A 20,241-nucleotide genomic window follows, 5' to 3' on the forward strand; every position below is an offset into this window, starting at 1 on the left:
AAGTAGCCTGAGCTAATGGGCCAATCAGTTTTATAACTTATAGAGATCTCTGTGTGATTTTCTTTGGGGATTGCTGGCTGTGGGTAACTGGGCAGGACATAAACCCCGACAAGCCAGCCTTTGTGTTACAGAATGGTGCCCACGTGGATAACTGCATCCACAGAAAGCCTGAGAAAACTTGGAAAAGAATAAAGCATGTTTTCTTCGTAGCAGCAATTTCTCAGGTCTGCTCTGCTTGCTAGAGGCAAGCAAGCACTCTCATTTAAGAGAGGCTTCCTCATTCAGCTTTAGTTGCAAAACCTTGTAGATCTTTTAAGAGGTCCTGCCACAAAATACTTAAATGGTGTTGATAAAAGCTGTTTTACAGTGGTAGCAGGAAAAAAAAAGCTGCGCCATTTAAAATGCTGGCTTTCTGTGCTGTCCTGCCAGTGCAAACTCTGACTCTTTGAGGCAGGAGAGCATTGCATCTTGCTTGCTGGCAAGGACCTTGAAGTACTGTAGAGTTGTGGCAGTAAACAGGGCTCTGGCCGGTACCTCAGCTACGAGGCTGGAATCTCATAAAGCTAAGGAATGGGCTGGATCCAGCCTTCAAAGCCACAGCTTTAATCCTACCCATATTGCTTAGTAAACTAAAGGCTCACGTGGTCATAAAAAGAGAGAGATATACAGTAAAGATAGATTCAAAGATGAAAAGAACCTCTAAATGGTTTACTATGTGTTAGAAATATATTCAGGCTAAAGGTTAAAGTCCAAAGAAGGAAAGAAAGAAAGAAAGAAAGAAAGAAAGAAAGAAAGAAAGAAAGAAAGAAGTTGGGTGTGGTAGTACATACCTTTAACCCCAATGCCTGGGAGGCAGAGGCAGACAGATCTCTGTGAGTTCAAGGTATGGTAGCACACACCTTTACTCCCAAAGCTTAGAAGGAAGAGGAAGACAGACCTCTGTAACTTCAAGGTGTGGTGGCAGACACCTTTAATCCCAGAAATGGGATTAAAGCCAAAAGTTAACAGTAAAAGTAAAAGAAATACAGGTTGAAGTAAAGCCACATAAAGATGGAAAATACACAGAGAATCTTGATACTGTATGCTTAGTATGCTCTCTTTGAATTGTTTGAATGCTGAGGAAGGAGCAAGAGCTGCTAAAAGATATTTGCTTATAAATGCTGCTGAATTAATCCAAGATAGGTATTTTGAAAATACCTTGGCTTCAAAATTGAATTCAAAAGGTATGTTACTTGGGAGAAGAGGATTTGATGGAGGAAGGTCATTGGTTAAATAAAAAGAAACTGCTTGGTCCTCATTGGTTAGAAGATAGGTGGGAGGAGTAAACAGAACAGAACGCTGGGAGGAAGAGGAAGTGAGCTCAGACTCCACAGCTCTCCTCTCGGGAGCAGACGCCTCAGGAGAGACGCCATGCTCCCCTCTCCTGGGCGGACGTGAGAGCTCTGCTCTCTGAGGCAGACGCACGCGATGAAGCAAGCAGCCAGGTTAGACATGCTGAATCGTTCCTGGTAAGACCGGTGCTCACAGATTATTAGAGATGGGTTGATTGGGATGTGAGAATTAGCCTGTAAGGTCTAGAGCTAAAGGGCCAAGCAGTTTTTAAATGAATACAGTTTGTGTGTTGGTATTTCGGAGCATAAGCTAGCCGTGCAGGCGGCTGGGGTGTTGGGGATGCAGCCCTGCCACCCATATTACTACAAGGATTTGCTTTTGTTTCCACAGGAAATGAGAGGCTGTGGATTCATTCTGAGCTAAGAAAAATCAGGTTTGATCAAGAAAGATCACCTGAGAAATCTCTGGTAGGAACAGATGGCCCAGATGTCTAAGTTCTACATCCAGAACAGATTCAAGACTGCTGCCTGAGATGATCAGGACTCACAGGATACTCCAGTCAGGACTTGATGATAATTCTAAATTTTCTTTAGGTCCCCATAAGATTATCAGTGCCCCCAATCAGCCAGAAGTAGCCTAGAATACTACGCCCACATTCCCAACAAATTGACTATGGATATTTTCCTTTGTTTAAAAAAAAAAAAAAGAGGGGGAAGTGGTGCGGGAGAATTGTTTGTATTCTGTCAATCATGTTTTAAATAAACGCTGATTGGCCAGGCAGGAAATAGAGGCGGGGTGATGAGAACAGGAGGATTCTGGGAAACAGGAAGCTCCCAGACCACCAAAGAAGCAAGATGTGAACTGTCCTGCTGAGAAAGGTACCGAGCCATGTGGCTAACAAAGATAAGAATAATGGTTTAATATAAGCTACAAGAACTGGGCAGGACATAAACTTCGACAAGCCGGCCTTCATGCTACAGGCGAGTGAAGGAGTGACCCGTGTGTTGTCTGGGTTACCTAGGCTGCTTCAGTGAAGCCAAGGGCGACATGGGGTGACAAGCCAGCCAACTTGTCACCTCTCTCTTCCCAGAAGATGAGGACATAAATGGGTTGATGGTGGTAAGGGCGGCTGAGGGAAGTCAGCTGATTAGAATGGGAGTCAGCAGGATGGAGGAGATGAACAAAAAGCCTCAGGTGACCATGCTTCAGGTCGAAGCAGCTCGAAGTCGGCTGCCAACAAGCAGAGCTCTACAAGGGGCAAGTGAAGTCTCCCTTTGGGCTTCTGGGTGACATGGGACAGGAGCTGGGGAGGGACAGTGGGCTGCAGACTCAAACTGCAGACTGCTAGTATGTGTTTAGGTTAAGGCTTCATCCCAGCCCTGACACCCATCTATCCAAGAAGTCTTGAATGCTTGAGTAGAAAGCTCCGCCCCAAGGCCCCTCCCCTGGGAGTTGCCTGTAGTCCAGACTCCACCTTCAAAAAAGCCCACCAAACGGTGACCCCTTCCCAGAGAGGGTCAAGACCACTCCCACGGGCTAAACTGTCTCCCAGAGACCGAGCAAGTGGTTTTTTTTGTCTTCCTTCCCATCTCCATCCCTGGGGGGCCTGGAAGGCCACCCCGGAGCGTCGGCATCCATTATACCTGGGCTTTTTCTAATTTGGTTTGATTTGGATTATTGTGTCGGCGTAGAGGTTTATTGGGACGTAAAAACTTACAGCATGGGGCTGGAGAGATGGCTCAGTGGTTAAGAGCATTGCCTGCTCTTCCAAAGGTCCTGAGTTCAATTCCCAGCAACCACATGGCGGCTCACAACCATCTATGATGAGATCTGGTGACCCTCTTCTGGCCAGCAGACATACACACAGACAGAATATTGTATACATAATAAATAAATAAATAAATAAATAAATAAATAAATATTTTTAAAAAAAACTTTCAGCATGTAATAAGGAGAGTGTGCTGGGTCATTCAGGCTGGCTCCTGGATGACTCTCCGGTGACTTTCCTGAATGTAAGATCTTGCATTCTCCAGTAGCTCCATTCCCTGCCCTTTCCCTGGGTAAGGCTGGATGCCTCAGGAGCAGCCATGTACCCTCCTATCCCTGAGGCAAAGAGCTGACTGATGGCAGTAACCCCTGCAGCTTTCCCCACCATTTCAGGTCCAGGAAGTGGCAAGCAAATCTTGATACTGTAACTTTAAGTGGGGGAACTCCCCCCCCCGAGTTGACTACCACTAGGCCCTTTAAAAAGGAAATGAAATTGGACTAAGTTGTGGGAACCTCTACTCTAACTGCTGATAACATGAAAGTAAAAACCGTCTGCCAGGAGAACAGGAACAAACGCCGTCCCTGAAACAGATGTGGCGCAGGTCCAGGCCCTGGTCCTATTCTCATCGCTGCTGACCCTCTGTGACTCTAAAAGGTGAGTGGAGAAGCCAGAGAAACGCAGAGTCATGGGGGAGGACACAGTGTGGGGACACAGACACTGACCTTCCTGTCTTCGTTCCTCGGGAAGCCCCGTGGTGTGGCTCCCCAAACTCCCATCCCTCTCCCCCTCAGTTCGCTGTGGATTTTAGGAACCAACTTCATCTCTCTGGTAACAGTGAGCTGAGGATTTTTTGATTTGGGGAAGTTTAGGGTAGGGGGTAGGATATGCCAGCCAGAAGGGTCATGTAACAGGTAGGGACTGAGGGATACAGGGATAACCTGGAGACCGGGTTCACTTCGATACGTTAAGTTCGTTAGTTTCCACTGCAGCAGCAGCCTGCGTCTGCCTCCAAAGCAAGTGAGCCAGGACCCAGGTGCCTTTCTAGGTCAGCTATGCAACATGCGCACCCCTCAAAAGTGCCTGCCAGGCACAGCTTGCTCTTTTGCCTCGTCTTTCCACTCTTGGCTCCTCTTTCCTTTCTTGCCTCTTCTTCCCTCCCCTGCCTCTTCTCCTCTCTTGCCTCTCTTCTTCCCATTGTCTCTCTGTCTGTCTGCCCCACTCTCCCAAGGCCCCATCCCTACATGGCCTTTCACTCCCAGCTTCCTCCCTCCCCCAATAAACCTCTTGCACTCAAGGCCTGGTACCTTGGCAGGGCCCACCGACAGGTAGGTTTCTTTTTCATATATCTTTACGAAGTAGGTACCTTAGCCGTTTGTCTGTTTGAAACCTTACATCCCAGCCTTTTTGCTGATAATCGATAAAGATAAGGGGTAATGAAATCTTCTATACAACTACTTCCTGTTTGCACTGAGGCATCATTGTTGGGGATAGGAATCAGGAAAGCTGGGGTGCTGGCCATGTCCTGGAAGAGCAGGCTCTTTCACTAGCTGTTGAGGTTCAGCAGGACCATGTGGGGTTAAGTGAGTATTGATGTCTCCCCAAGTTCTCAGCTTACTTTTGATAGGTTCGTTGTCTGCCTTGGGATATGTCATTGATCCAGTACTCTCTGGGAGGCTGTCCTGGTCAGAAGCATGAGAGTGGGAGCCATTTTGAGACCTTGTTCATTTTCTGGAAAGACATAAGTATGATCTCACCTTGATATTAGAGGAACATCAGGCCCTTTCTGTTGGTTAGTTTCTAGAGTTTTTGTTGTTGTTGTTGTTGTTATTGTTTTTTTAACATATATGTTAGGCTGTGTCTGGCTTTGGGGAAACAGAAAAAGCATGATCTTTCAAAGTGAAGACTGAAAGTTAGCAGAGCTGAATGGAGCATAGTATGTGGGGACTTGGGTGGGTATATAGAACCACTTTTTATTTTTTAAAATTCTCCAATTAAGTATTTCAAAGTGTTGTTTCACATAGCTTCATCTTGTGGATAGTAAGGGATTTTAGTAACATGACCAATATTTCATAAATTTCCAAAGTCTTCAAAGAGTTTGCTAGTATAAGCAAGGCCATCATCAATTTTTAGTTGTAATAGCAATCCTAGAAAGAAAATGCATGAATGTCTATTTGACAAAGTCAAATTCTAGATATGACACAGTGGTGTTTTCCTGGAGCCACCAGGGCCCCATGCCACGCCTGGAGCCGTGGTCAGTCAGTGACTAGCTAGGGAGAGGCACTGTGTTTGCCTGTAGTGCATCCCAACACAGATCTCTATCTTCCTGACAGCAGAGACAGACACAGACAGCTGTAGTTTCAGATGTCAGGCTGATGTGAGAACCTTACTACTAATTACAACTGCAAGTTTGAAATAGTGTATAAAATAATGCCTTTAATAGAGGATGGGCTCTCATGAGCCTCCTCTAACTTCCTGCCTTGCCAGGGTCTGGTCACATATCAGACCAAGGATAAGCACAAAACTTAAAACAGCAAAGTCCACTTGATTAACAACAATCATTAACTTTTAAAGATTTAAACCTAAGGCTATGTGGTGATTGAGAGAAAATGGCCCCCAAAGGAAGTGGTACTAGAAGTAGGTGTGGCCTTGTGTGAGGAAGTGTCATTGTAAGGGTAGCTTTGAGGTCTCTTTTGCTCAAGCTTCCCTCAGTGTGAGTGTCAGCCAACTTCCTATTGCCTGCAGGATGTAGGACTCTCAGGGTCATGCACTCTCCGCTCAATGATGATAATGGACTGAGCCTCTGAAACTGTAAGTAAGCTCCCTCAATTAAATGTTTGCCTTTTAAGAGTTTCCATGGTCATGGTGTCTCTTCACAGCAATAGTAACCCTAACTAAGATAGGTTATAAGATTTGGGAGCTTTAAAACTCAATTTGAATTTCAAACTCAAGAAGGCTCTTCTACAAGGTAACAGCATACTTAGAAGTACCTATAAAAAATCCAGAAGGAGAAAACAATTGCATTTTCTCATGTAAACATGAAAGTATATAATTAGCTGGGCGGTAGAGGTGATCAACTTTAAAACCAGCATTTGAGAGGCTTTTGGAGATGGAGCTCTATGAGTTCAAGGCCAGCCTGCAAAGGGAGTTCTAGGACAGCCAAGCCTACAAAAAGAAACTCTGTCTTGAAAAGGATAGAAAGAAAGAAAGGAAAAGAATAAGACTATATCCAGCTGATGCTGTAAACAAAATAAAAGTGTGCATAGTACCAAAGCACAGCAGTTCTTGGAGGAAGAGCTGAGTGTGAGGTGCTACCACTGTCTGTAGGCAGTTGATGAAACAAATTCTCAGGCAGTACCAGAAACAATTTAAGGTGAAAACTTTGAAAGAATCTAACTCTTATTGATTGCACTTTTAGTTTAACCCCTTTTGGCCTCCAAGGGAATTTGATAAACATGTAATAGGGTTTGCATTCCTTGATCCTCTGTAATATCTAGAGTAAATATTCTAAAAACAAAAAACTTTTGTGATTCCAAATTGCTATTATTTTCCCTTTTAAACCCACCCCAAAACTGTTCAACTGTCATTTTTAACTATTTGCTATGATGTACAAAAGTATGAACTTAGTAAATGACGCTGTAGTAGTCATAACACAAAGGAATCTGGGTGGTTGGGATGCTCTGTGCCTAAAAGGCCTGAAATGAAAAAGCCTGTTTTTGATGTAAAGGACAGGATACAAGTCCTTAATTTGCCACTGCTGAGAGCACACCCATGAAAGGATGTGTAAGCCAAGCCAACCAGGCATTTATAGTCTCAGTAACAGATAAGACTGTTTGCAGCAGCCTCCTGCTGGATTTAACAATACTGTTCAGGAACTAGCTCTGTAGACCAGGCTGGTCTCGAACTCACAGAGATCCGCCTGCCTCTGCCTCCCGAGTGCTGGGATTAAAGGCATGCGCCACCATCGCCCGCCAGGACAGGCTCCAAAAAGCCACAGAGAAACCCTGTCTCGAAAAAAAACAAAAAAAAAACAATACTGTTCAGGCTTTCCTCCTGGCCCAACTCATCCTGCTCTCTAGATAGAGAGCCCAGCAGTTGAGTATTACCGTCCTGTCTCAATAAGATTGGATGCTTTTTATCCCTTTATTTTCAAGGCAAGAATTCTCAGCAGAAGAAGAGAGCACACTAAACCTTTCTCCCATTTCTTTCTCAAGCTGCTCATGAGCCATCCATTCCAACTCTCTGTTTGCTGGACTCCATCCTCGAGGACCTCATTCCAAATGTTTCCATCCTTCTGTTCCACTCTTTCTATATTCACAATCATCTCTGTCAAGTTAGGAAGGATGGGCTGTATAACCAGCGGAGGGTACAATTTTTTTTTTTTTTGTGGAGCATGTATATAAAACATACGCTCCCTGTCTGTTTGAAGAGCCATCTCTAAAATCATGTAACCAATCTCTACAGGATTTTTAGTGGTAATTTTAAGCAATACCCATGAGCATTTTCAAAATATCTTAAAAGGGGATCTTTTGGATAATGATTATCCATAGATGTGGAGGAGCATGCTATTGCATCTGCCAGTTATTATCACTGTGGGACAAATAATCAACATGCATTTTGTTTAGTGGCACAATTATTTCTACAGGCTTTTTACCAGTGAGTTGCCTAAGATCTGTCTTAATTTCTTGTAAGTAAAGAATTACAAAGTTATATATAGGAGAACTGTGAATTGTATGAATTTCTACATCTTGTAAGTACATAACTTCATTAGGTGAAGAAGCAGAAAGAAGGACAAGTGATTGCTAAGTGAGGAACTAATTCAATGAACTAAGCAGCTTAGTTAGCTTGACTAGACAAGCAGGAGTGATTGCTAAGTGAGGAACTAATTCAATGAACTAAGCAGCTTAGTTAGCTTGACTAGACAAGCAGGAGTGATTGCTAAGTGAGGAACTAATTCAATGAACTAAGCAGCTTAGTTAGCTTGACTAGACAAGCAGGAGTGATTGCTAAGTGAGGAACTAATTCAATGAACTAAGCAGCTTAGTTAGCTTGACTAGACAAGCAGGAGTGATTGCTAAGTGAGGAACTAATTCAATGAACTAAGCAGCTTAGTTAGCTTGACTAGACAAGCAGGAGTGGAGAATGCACCCATATGATGACTGACCAGAACTCAGGAGATGTAATCAGCCCAGGCTTATGTGTTTTGTGTCCTAGTTGCAACTGTCTGCTAGATGTTTAATAAACCAGGAACCCGCTCTGCTTCGGGGATTATTTTTCTAATGGAATTGAACTGAGATTCCCCAGAAAGCAACTTAGGGAGCAGAGGAAAATCCTTCACAGCGTAGGCAGATAAGGACATTCCCTATTGACATGGCCCAAAACTTGCCATAAGTAAGCAAGGGTGCACCGTTTAGGAACTTTTAAGCTGAAAAAATGGTGGTGAAGTTGTTGTTGAGTAATAATATACCCTAAACAATTACAAGGTGGTCACTTTGTACGAGATGAGGAGCTATGGCTAAATTTTGCTCATTTGTTTAGTTAAAATGAAAGTTCATCACTCATTTCGGTGTTGACTAGACAAGCAGGAGTGGAGAATGCACCCATATGATGACTGACCAGAACTCAGGAGATGTAATCAGCCCAGGCTTATGTGTTTTGTGTCCTAGTTGCAACTGTCTGCTAGATGTTGGGCCCATTAGTTTTTTTCCCCATGAAGGGACCATTGATCAGTCTATATTGTGTTAATCTATCTGTGAAGAAAAACAAACAACAAACAAATAAATACACAAAAATTAACCTCTGAAGCAGCTAAGCCATATTTCAAGGGGCAGAGGAGATCCCCCACACATACCCGTGAGCTCCGCATCTTGGACCCAGGTGTTGGATCTGGTCCGGATCTGTGCTCTGCCTGACGAGGTACTGGTTAGGTCCACAGGGCAGCTTGAGTCCAAGGATCTTTGTGCTCCCCAACAATCATTTGGGCACACGTTTCCACTCACTCACTGGGAGCCAGGAGTCTTACCACATAGAAGTACATGTGTAAATTTTAAAAATCCTGTTTTTTCACCTGAATTCTACTTCAGCACCTAGGTTATGGAGCCAGCCTGACATCCTCACTTATGGCCATTGCTGCGGTTATTTCCTTGTCCCTCTATTTGATGTCATGTAATAATAAACACAAGGTGAAAGGATTCACGGAAATTGGAACTGAACACAGTGAATCATCTCCTTTACAATGGGAGGGCCTCTTAATCTTCTGACGCTGTCGAGAGACCTGGATTCGTACTTATAGTTCCACAAGAGTCTACACCGTGTGGATCTATCCATGGGACAATTCAAGAGCTACAAGATCCTGACCGTGGGGTTAATCGTTCTGATTTTGGTGAGTACTTTTCTTGCCTCTTATTGGCATCCTTATTGCTTCTCTGTGTTTGGATTGTTTAAGTGCTTTAACATTGGAGAGTGAACTGAGGGAAGCACTCATTCTTCCTCCTCTCACCCCTGAGAGACATCTGGGAACATCAGCTGCAGAGAGGAACACCATCTAAGAAGCAGTGTGAGCAGCTGTGTGTTGATGTCATCAGAAAATCTAAAGTCAGCAGTTTTTAGGAAGTCCCCAAGGAGAAAAAATAGGAGTGAGTCTATGGACTTTGGTTGGGAAGAAATGACCAGATGTTTGCTTCCCCTAGGTAGGGCAGTGCCAACAGACAAAAGAACAATTCTACTCAAGTCTAGATAGCTTATTGGGCTTACTTAAGGAGCACACATAATCTCCAAACAACCACATCAACAAATGGGCTCCACAAACAACTTCCCTATAGCTGCATAAATGGAGTTGTCCCTGCTCCAGCTGCCACCTTCTATGTTCCAGCACCTCCAGACACCGTGAGAAGCTGGAGCAGAACTGCAGAGAACTAGAAAAGGTTCAGGGTGGGGGCAGCTGAATTCCAGGAGAGGATCTAACGACCCTCCCCCAGCCGTTCTTCCACAGGCAAAAGTCTAGAGACTGACTGGCCCTTGTTGAGGCTGGCTTGCCTGTCATCACAGTGGCTCTGATGGAGACGGTCATGGCCCTGTTCCACATAAGCAATTAGAGTTCTCAATTCTGTTGACTTTAGAAGTTGTTCTCTCTGTGCCAATTTAAGAGAACAAAGTCTTTTTGTGTCTGCTTCTGCTTTTAGCCTGGAGGGAAATAAAGTCAGGGAACAGAAAAGGTCTTGTACACACACACACACACACACACACACACACACAGGACTGGGTGAGTAAAGGGGTCAGTGAGAGTGATAGAATGAGTGGCAAGAACGGGGGTGAATACGGTTCATATGCATTGTAGATGTGTATGAAACTGACTCCGTAAATAAGAAAAAAATTAAACCCTTCCTGGAGCAAAAGCAAGAAAAAGAGTTTAGCATGACCCAGTGTTTCCTCTTTGAAGCTGTGTACAAGAAAAAGTCTAGACTGTTTGGGAAGAGGTTCTTCCTGTCTGTCTGTTGAAAGTTAAATTTTAGGTCACAGAATGTTGTTATTGATATTTAAGCAGCAAGGTTTTTTTTGGGTTTTTTGGCATGAAAGTGTAGGTTTCTTACCTTTTCTAGAAAATGTATGATTTGAAATACAAGAAGGCAAATCAGACATGATTCTGAGAGAAATAAAAGAGTGAAAAGGGTTAAGAAAAAAATGAATTCCTTCTTTCCAACAATGTTGTTTCTGGCTTCACTTCCATAGCAACTTCGTGTTGTGTGCCCTCCCTTCAACCTTTGCACATACTGAAAGGAGTTACATTGTGACGTACATCTAATGTCCAAAGAGGTTAAAGACACATGTCTACATAACTATAACCCAGGCAAGCCGGAAATGGTAGCCTTCCATATGGAGGCAGAGAAAGAGAATTATGAGTTGCAGGCTGACCTATGGAACAAGCTCCAGGCTAGTTCCTAAGACCTGTCTTAAAAACGCCCAAAGAAAGGGGAGAACAAACATAAAAGCAATCACTGTAGCACACGCAGTTCAGAAGGACTTCCCTCTCCCTGGATCTCCAGGCTGTTTAGTGGACTCTGTGGGGAAAGGAGGCGATTTCCTTCAGTGGTGGAGCCATTGGGAAGTTGTCTATGCACTTGTTAGTCATTGTAATTAAACTTGGGCTGTTCTATGTTGTGTGAGGAGGTCGAAGAAAGAGGCCGGTCACTCCAAGATGAATTTTTAGGCCTGTGTGACAGCAGGCAGGTCCAGCCTCTGATGGACTGTGTAGAAAGGGTTCTTTAAAAAAGGGTCTCCATTACCCTTTTCTGTTTATTAATCATGTTTCTGTTTATTAAACATTTCTTTTAGAGTGAGATTAGATCTTTCTATAACTGCTTTCTCTGTAGGATTGTGTGGTATACCTGTAATATGCTTTATGTTGTAATATGCAAAAGCTATCTCATTTTACCAGAGACATATGCTGGAGCATTGTCAGTCTATCGCTATGATGGCCATAACTTCTAATAAATGTATAATTACATAATCAGACTTTACAGAACTTAAAGCAGTTTCCCATTGAAATCCTGAGTATGTACCCGTGGTGTGTTAGGCACATTTCAGTTTCCCAAATTCAACAAAATGAAACACATCCATTTGCAAATTCCATTTCTTCATGTACCCTTTGGGTTTCTTCCTGCAGGTAGTGGAGTTTGGTTATAAAAAAGAACAAGTAGGACATTTCCTTGTAATTTCCATGCTTGTTGCCAAGTGATAGGAAAATTCTTTTTCAAACCTTTGCTATTAACATGCTGTTTCTTATGAAATTCTGAGCCTTCTAGCACATTTCCTACCAATAGCTGAGCAATTTGATCATTACCTTGTGCAAAGGGCCTGGTAGACCTGTATGGATCTGATAAGTGTTATGTATAAGTGATGATTTCTATTTCTGATGATTTCTTGTAATTGAATAAATAACGAAGTTAATTCTGAACCATCTGGAATAAATTCAGCATTTTCAAACTGTAAAACAACTCTTTCTGCATATTGAGAGTCAGTAACTATATTAAGAGGTTCTGGAAAAATTTAATAATACCCATGAAAAAGCATATAATTCTGACTTTTGAACTGAATCATAAGGGCTTTGAGCCATTTTACTTAAATTTCCTGACTTATTACCTGCTTTTCCTGATTTATTTGCATCAGTCTAGAATGTAGGGGCTCCAGAAATTGGTGTTTCCCATACAATGAGAGAAAGGATCCAGTTAGTTCTCTTTATGAACTAAAGTCTCTTACTTTTTGGATATTTGTTGCTATCTCTCCCAAAAAAAAAAAAATGACTGCAAGTTGTTTGGCAAAGTTCATTTTCTGTCCATAGTGAGGAAAGTTCAGCATTAGTAAAAGGTACCGCAATTTCTGCTGGGTCTATTCCTGTCAATTGACAAAGTCTCAATTTTCCTTTCAGAATCAGTTCAGAAACCTTTTCTACATAATTTTTTATGTTTAATTTTTCACTCTGTTTTTTATGGCAAAGAATACCCATTCTAAGATATTGTCTTCTCTCTGCATTAAAATTCCAGTGGTAAACTGTGTAGAAGGTAAAACAACCACAATACAATCAAGCTGTGGATCCAAACGATCCCACATGGGCATGTGTAATTTCTTTTCTACCAAAATAAATTCTCTCTCAGTCTCAGCTGATAATTTTCTTGGGCTATTTAAATCCTTATCACCTTGAAAAGTTTGAAATAAATAACTTAGTTCTTGAGTTGTCAACTCAATTGCGGGCCATAGCAAATTAATATAGCCCAGCAAATTTTGAAAATCATGAAGAGTTTGTAATTGATCTCTCCTGATTTGTACTTTCTTTAGTTGAATTTTTTGTAAAACCTATCTTACATCCTGGGTAATTAATAAAATCTCCTCTTTGTATGTTTTCATGAGCATTTTGTAATTCCCAACAAGGCAAAAAAATTTTCTTTACTTCTTCAAACATTTTCTCTAAGGTATCTGCATCTTAATCAGCTAGTAAGATATCACCCATATAATGGTAAATTATAGATTGAGGACATTGATTATGAATTATTTCCAATGACTGTTGTATAAAATATTGGCATAAGGTGGAGTTGTTTAACATTTCTTGTGAAAGAATTTTCCATAGTATCTTTTCAGGCTGGGAGTTATTATATGTAGGCACTGGGAAGGCAAATTTTTCTCTATCTTGTTCCTGTAAAGGAATAGTAAAAACAGTCTTTTAAGTCAATCACTATAATAGGCTATTCTTTAGACAACAGAGAAGGCAGGGGAATTCCAGACTGTAAAGAGCCCATTGCTGAATAATCCTATTAAGAGCTCTTAGATCTGTTACCAGTCTTCATTTTCCAGATTTCTTTTTAATGACAAATATAGGAGAATTCCAGGGGCTGCTCGATTCTTCTATGTGCTAAGCATTTAGCTGCTCCTGTACCAGCTGTTCTAAGGCTTGTAATTTTTTGGTGTCAGAGGCCATTGTTCCACCCAGACAGTTTTGTCAATTAACCATTTTAAAGGGAGAGCTGTTGGTACCTTTAAAAGATCAGCAGCTATTCAGTTCAGTACCCCATTTTTTAATTGGGTTAATTAGCATTTTAAAGTCTAGTTTCTTGAGTTCTTTATATATTTTGGAGATCAGACCTTTGTCTGTTGCGGGGTTGGTGAAGATCTTCTCTCAGTAGGTTGCCTTTTTGTCTTAATGACAGTGTCCTTTGCTTTACAGAAGCTTCTCAGCTTCAGGAGGTCCCATTTATTCAATGTTGCCCTTAATGTCTGTGCTGCTGGGGTTATACATAGGAAGTGATCTCCTGTGCTCGTGTGTTGTAGAGTACTTCCCACTTTCTCTTCTATCAGGTTCAGTGTGTTCAGATTGATATTGAGGTCTTTAATCCATTTGGACTTGATTTTTGTGCATGGTGATAGATATGGATCTATTTTCATTCTTCTACAGGTTGACATCCAGTTATGCCAGCACCATTTGTTGAAGATGCTTTCTTTCTTCCATTGTATACTTTTAGCTACCTTGTCGAAAATCAGGTGTTCATAGGTTTGTGGGTTAATATCCGGGTCTTATATTCGATTCCATAAGTCGACTTCTCTGTTTTTATGCCAATACCAAGCTATTTTCAGTACTGTAGCTAACTCTCAACAGAAGAAGTTCAAATGGCCAAAAGACACTTAAGGTCATGCTCAACCTCCTTAGTGATCAGGGAAATGCAAATCAAAACAACTTTGAGATACCATCTTACACCTGTCAGAATGGCTAAAATAAAAAACATTAATGATAGCCTTTGCTGGAGAGGATGTGGAGTAAGGGGTACCCTCATCCATTGCTGGTGGGAATGCAAACTTGTGCAACCACTATGGAAATCAGTGTGGCGGTTTCTCAGGAAATTTGGGATCAACCCCAGGATCCAGCAATACCACTCTTGGGAATATACTCAAGAGATGCCCTATCATACTACAAAAGCATTTGTTCAACTATGTTCATAGCAGCATTGTTTGTAATAGCCAGAACCTGGAAACAACCTAGATGCCCTTCAATGGAAGAATGGATAAAGAAAGTGTGGGATATATACACATTAGAGTACTACGGTAAAAAACAATGACATCTTGAACTTTGCATGCAAATGGATGGAAATAGAAAATACTATTTTGAGTGAGGTAACCCAGACCCAAAAAAATGAATTTGGTATGTACTCACTCATAAGTGGATTCTAGACATAAATAAAGGTCAATGAGCCTATAATTCGTGATCCTAGAGAAGCTAAATAAGAAGGTGAACCCAAAGAAAAACATATAGTTATCCTCCTGGATATTGGAAGTAGACTAGATTGCCAGGAAAAAATTGGGATCTTGGAGGTGGGGGTAGGGTGAGGGTAAGGGGAGATGGGAAGATAAAAGTGGCGAGTCTGGTGAATATGGCTCCAGTGGTGGCAAAACCAGGGTTAGGAGTGGGGGTGGGTTGAGCGGCTATCTTGTGACTTTGTGCCCTGAGTTGGGTTACCAGATGATGTATCTATCTAATACAGATATTGGGGTAAGAACCGGAATGATCAGAGAAGCCGTGGAGAAGCCACCCGTGACCTCCTATCTCTTCAGTTCCTTTATCCAAAAGGGCTGAGATCCTCCCTTCAGCCCGGCATTGCTACTTCCTGTCTCTTATCTGTCCTCAGTCCTCTAAAGACTTTATGGTTAATTTTGGTCAGCTAGTGGCTAGCTCCACTCTCTGGTTGTCTCAGAAAACAAGCAAGAAAGCAAGCAAACAAACAAAAACCAGAAAGGAAGAAAGGAAGGAAGGAAGGAAAGAAGGAAGGAAGGAAGGAAAGAAAGAAAGAAAGAAAGAAAGAAAGAAAGAAAGAAAGAAAGAAAGAAAGAAAGAAAGAAAAGCTGGTCTTTTGGTGCAATCCATTAATAATTAATAATGGAATGCACCATATGAGTGCAGGTGCCAGTGGTGGCCAGAAGAGGGCATCAGTTCCCCTGGAACTGGAGGTAAAGGAATTCTTGAGTCACCTGATGTGGGTATTGAGTACTGTACATGGATCTTCTGCAAGGGCATTGCTCTTAACCATTTGTTGTCTCTCCAGCCCCTCTGCTTGTTTTTGATTGAGTTAAATTGCCTACGTTTTCCTTATCAAGTTATAAATGTTATCTGTACATGCGTGTCTGTCTGTGGGGGGTAAGTGCACATAAGTTTGGGTGCCCACAGAGTCAAAAGCCGGTGTCAGACGTCCTGAAGCTGGAGTTACAGCAGGTTCTGAGGCATTTGACAGGGTGCTGGGAACTGATTTTTTTTTTCCCGAGACAAGGTTTCTCTGTAGCTTTGGAGCCTGTCCTGGAACTAGCTCTTGTAGACCAGGCTGGCCTTGAACTCACAAAGATCCTCCTGCCTCTGCCTCCCAAATGCTGGGATTAAAGGCGTGCACCACCAACACCCAGCGGTGATCTTGGATCTTGTGCAAAACACTACCTTGTAGTGGCATTTCATTTGTATTTTAATAAATGAAGCTTGCCTGAAGATCAGAGAGTAAAACAGCCCCACTGGTCAGCCTTATAGACCAGGCAGTGGTAACACACACCTTTAATCCAGTAGCCACACCGTAGAAACCGAGTGGTGCATGCCTTTAGTTTCAGACTGAGGTCAAGGTAAGAGCCAGTGGCTGGCTGTTTTGCTTTTCTGTCCTTCAGGTTAAACCCCAGTTTTTATCCCTGAGTTTTTATTAATTGTGCTTCAGTACCTGATCTTAACTGTTGCTCCATCTCTATAGCTCCAAGTCCTTGATTTTTTCTTGTTTGCTTATTTGTTGTTTAGATATAATGGTCTTCTTGTGAAGCCCAAGCTGGCCTTGAACTCAGGATCCCCTTGCCTCCTCCTCCACGATTACATACATGTGTGTACTACTACTGGCTCAAAGTTTTCTTATTAACTATATTCTTGTCTTACACTATGCATTTGGACATAACCCTGCTTGTTCCTGATTATTTTAAAGTGTTACTTTTCCATCACATGATCATAGAGTGTGGGTCTATTCCAGGCACTCGGTCCTACTGTCCTATTTATTTATTCTTGCACCAATCACCTTAAAACTCATCACCTTAATGACTGAGAATCTTTTAAGATTTTCTTTGATGTGTGTGTGTATGAGCGCGCATGTGCACGCATATGCATGCATGTGAGTCCAGGTGTCTGCAGAGTTCAGAAGAGGCTGTCACATCCTCTGGACCTGAAGTAACAGGGAATTGTGGGGTGCCTAATGTGGGTTCTGGGTACTGAACTCTGGTCTTCTACAAGAGCAGTATGTATTCTCGGGCACCAAGCCGTCTTTCTATCCCCATGACTGTGTGCATACATGATATTGTAACTTATCATCTCATGTGTGGTAGTTTAAGTGAGAGATGTCCCTTCCAGGCTCCTCATTTGAATTTGCTCCTTATTTGGTGGTGGCGTTTGGGAAGGTTTAAAAGGTGTGACTTTGTGGAAGGACATGTGTCATTGACACTGGGCTTTGAGAGTTTAGGCTTCACCCTATTTCCAGTTTTCTTTCTTTCTTTCTTTTTTTTTTTTTTTTTGGTTTTTTTCGAGACAAGGTTTCTCTGTGGTTTTGGAGCCTGTCCTGGAACTAGCTCTTGTAGACCAGGCTGGTCTCGAACTCAAAGAGATCCGCCTGCCTCTGCCTCCCTAGTGCTGGGATTACAGGCGTGCGCCACCACCGCCCGGCTCCAGTTTTCTTTCTCTGCTTCATGCTTGCAGTTGAGGAAGTGAGCCCTCATCTTCCTGATTGACATTTTTTAAAATTTATTATTGTTTTACAGCCGGGCAGTGGTGGTGCATGCCTTTAATCCCAGCACTTGGGAGGCAGAGGCAGGTGGATCTCTGTGAGTTCGAGGCCAGCCTGGTCTACAAGAACTAGTTCCAGGACAGGGCAAAAACTATATATATAGTGAATAGTGTGGGGGTGTTGTATGTGAGGAATGGTGTATATGGGGGGATTGGTGTGGTGGTCGGGGGATGGTATATATGTGGGAGATGGTATGTGGAAGGGTGGAGGATGGTGTTTGTGGGGGGATGATGTGGGGGGACAGTGTGGCAGGATAGTATGAGGTAGATGGTGTGGGGATACTATAGGGGACATAGTGTGGTGGGGGATGGTGTGGGGGGATGGTGTATGGTAGAATGAGCTGGGGGATGGTGTATGGTGGGACAGGTTGGGGGATGGAGGGCAGACTGGTGTTGGGGGAGATGGTATGTGTGTGGGGATGGTGTGGGGTGGAGATTAGCTTTGGGGGATGGTGAGTGGTGGTGAATGGTATGTGTGTGAAGATGGTGGGGGGAGGTGGGAAGGGATGAAATGAGAGATGGTGTGGGAGAGTGATGTGGAACATTCTTTGTATACTGTAAATATGTATTGCTCTCATTGTTAATAAAAAGCAGATTGACCAAAGATTAGGCAGGATTTTGGGGGCAGAGAGAATGCTGGGAAGAAGGGCAGAGTCAGGGTTTTTTTTATTAATATTTTTAATGCAATCTTTTCTCATTTTACATAACTATCCCTGTTTCCACTCCCTACTCTTCTTCCTGCCCACCCTTCCCTTTATCCCCCAATCACTCCTCAGAAAGGGTAAGGCTTCCCATAGGAGTCAACAAAGCCTGACACATCATTTTGAGGCAAGACCAAGGCCCTCCCCCCACTTTATCTAGACTGAGCAAGGTATCCCTCCAAAGAGAATTTGCTCCTAGATCCCAGTTCAAGCACTGGGGATAAATCCTAGTCTCACTACCACTGACCCCACAGACACGACAAGCCTCACAACTGTCCCCCACATTCAGTGGGCCTAGTTTGGGTTTGGTTCTCCCACTATCAGTCCAGAGTCAGCGAGCTCTCACTAGTTCAGGTCAGCTGTTTCTGTGGGTATCACCATCATGGGCTTGACCCCATTGCTCATATTATTACTCCTCCCTCTCTTGGGCTAATCTCCTGTAGCTTGGCCCAGTGCTTAACTGTGGATCTGTATCTGCTTCTATCAGTTGCTGGATAAAGGTTCTATTATGACAATTAAGGTATTCATCAGTCTATTACAGGGGAAGGCCATTTTAGGCGTCCTTTCCACGGTTACTTAGAGTCTTAGCTGGGGTCATCCTTGTGGATTCCTGGGAATTTGCCACGTGCCATGTTTATAGCTAGCCCTTTAATGGCTTCCTCAAGCAAAATATCTCTTTCCTTTCTCTCTCTCTCATTGTCATTCCCCCATCTTGAGCATCCCATTCCCTCATATTCTCCTCCTTCACCTTCTTCCCTCCCCTCCTCCTCCCCTCCTCCCCTTTCTTCTGTCCCCCTCTCAAATTTCTCAAGATGTTTTGTCTGTTTTCCCTTCCCAGGGGAGCCATGTACGTCTCTCTTAGTTTCTTCTTGTTACCTAGCTTCCCTGGGATCGTGGACTACAGGCTGGTTAGCCTTTGCTTTACATCCACTTATGAGTGAGTACATATCATGTTTGCCTATTTGGGTCTGGGTTACCTCACTCAAAATGGTTTTTTCTAGTTTCATTCATGGAAGTAACATATATCAAGATGTCATTGTTTTTACCACTGAGTAGTACTCCATTGTATAAATTGTCACATTTTCTTTATCCATTCTTCAGTTGAGAGGCACCTAGGTTATTTCCAGGTTCTGTCTTTTATGAATAATGCTGCTATGAACATAGTTGAACAAACTTCCTTGTAGTATGATTGAGCATCCTTTGAGTATATGCCCAAGAGTGGTATTGCTGGATCCTGACAGGTTAATTCCCAAATTTCTGAGGAACCACCACACTTATTTCCAAAGTGGCTGTCCAAGTTTGCACTCCAACCAGCAATGCAGGAGTGTTCCCCTTACTCCACATTCTCTCCAGCACAAGCTACCATTGGTGTTATTTATCTTAGTCATCCTGACAGGTGTAAGATGATATCTCAGAGCTGTTTTGATTTGCATTTCCCTGACGGCTATGGGTGCTGAGTAATACCTTATGAGTCTTTCGGCCATTTGAGATTCTTATTGAGAATTCTTTGTTTAGATCTGTACCCCATTTTTTGATAGGATTATTTGATAACCTAATTTCTAGTTTCTTGAGGTTTCTATTTTGGAGATCAGCCCTCTGTCTGATGTGTGGTTAGTGAAGACCTTTTCCCATTCTGTAGGCTGCCTATATCTTAGTGACAGTGCCCTTTGCCTTCAGAAGCTTCTCAGTTTCAGGAGGCCCCATTTATTAATTGTTGCTCTCCGTGTCTGTGCTATTGGGGTTATATTTAGGAATTGGCCTCCTGTGCCTATATGTTCAAGGCTTCTTCCCAATTTCTCTTCAATGAAATTCAGTGTTGGCGGATTTATGTTGAGGTCTTTGATCCATTTGCACTTAAGTTTTGTGCATGGTGATCAATATAGATCTATTTGCATTCTTCTACATGTTGATATCCAGTTATGCCAGCACCAATTGGTAAAGATACTTTTTTTCTTTTTTCCATTGTATAATTTTAGTTTCTTTGTCAAAAATCAGTTGTTCATAGGTGTGTGACTTAATATCAGGTCTTCGATTCAGTTCCATTGGTTCATCTGTCTGTTTTTATGCCAATACTACACTGCTTTAATTACTGTAGCTCTAAAATAGATTTT

The 20,241-nt window shown here is 42.6% G+C and overlaps 1 protein-coding gene across 2 annotated transcripts in view; it reads left to right on the forward strand.

Moving 5' to 3' along the window:
• Nucleotides 1-3,594: 3,594 nt before the first annotated feature.
• LOC142851314 (NXPE family member 3-like) overlaps nt 3,595-20,241 on the forward strand; it is a 32,192-nt gene continuing 15,545 nt past the window's right edge. Inside the window, exons 1-2 of one of the 2 annotated variants that reach the window (XM_075975190.1) lie at nt 3,595-3,754; nt 9,181-9,479. In XM_075975190.1, the coding sequence (XP_075831305.1) occupies nt 9,423-9,479 (57 nt within the window). In that variant the 5' untranslated portion in view covers nt 3,595-3,754; nt 9,181-9,422. Of the gene's footprint in view, nt 3,755-5,841; nt 5,909-9,180; nt 9,480-20,241 lie in introns of those variants that run through there. The other variant, XM_075975194.1, reaches the window with a different exon arrangement.

Source organism: Microtus pennsylvanicus, chromosome 1 (assembly GCF_037038515.1).
Source record: "Microtus pennsylvanicus isolate mMicPen1 chromosome 1, mMicPen1.hap1, whole genome shotgun sequence".
Taxonomy (NCBI): Eukaryota; Metazoa; Chordata; class Mammalia; order Rodentia; family Cricetidae; genus Microtus; species Microtus pennsylvanicus.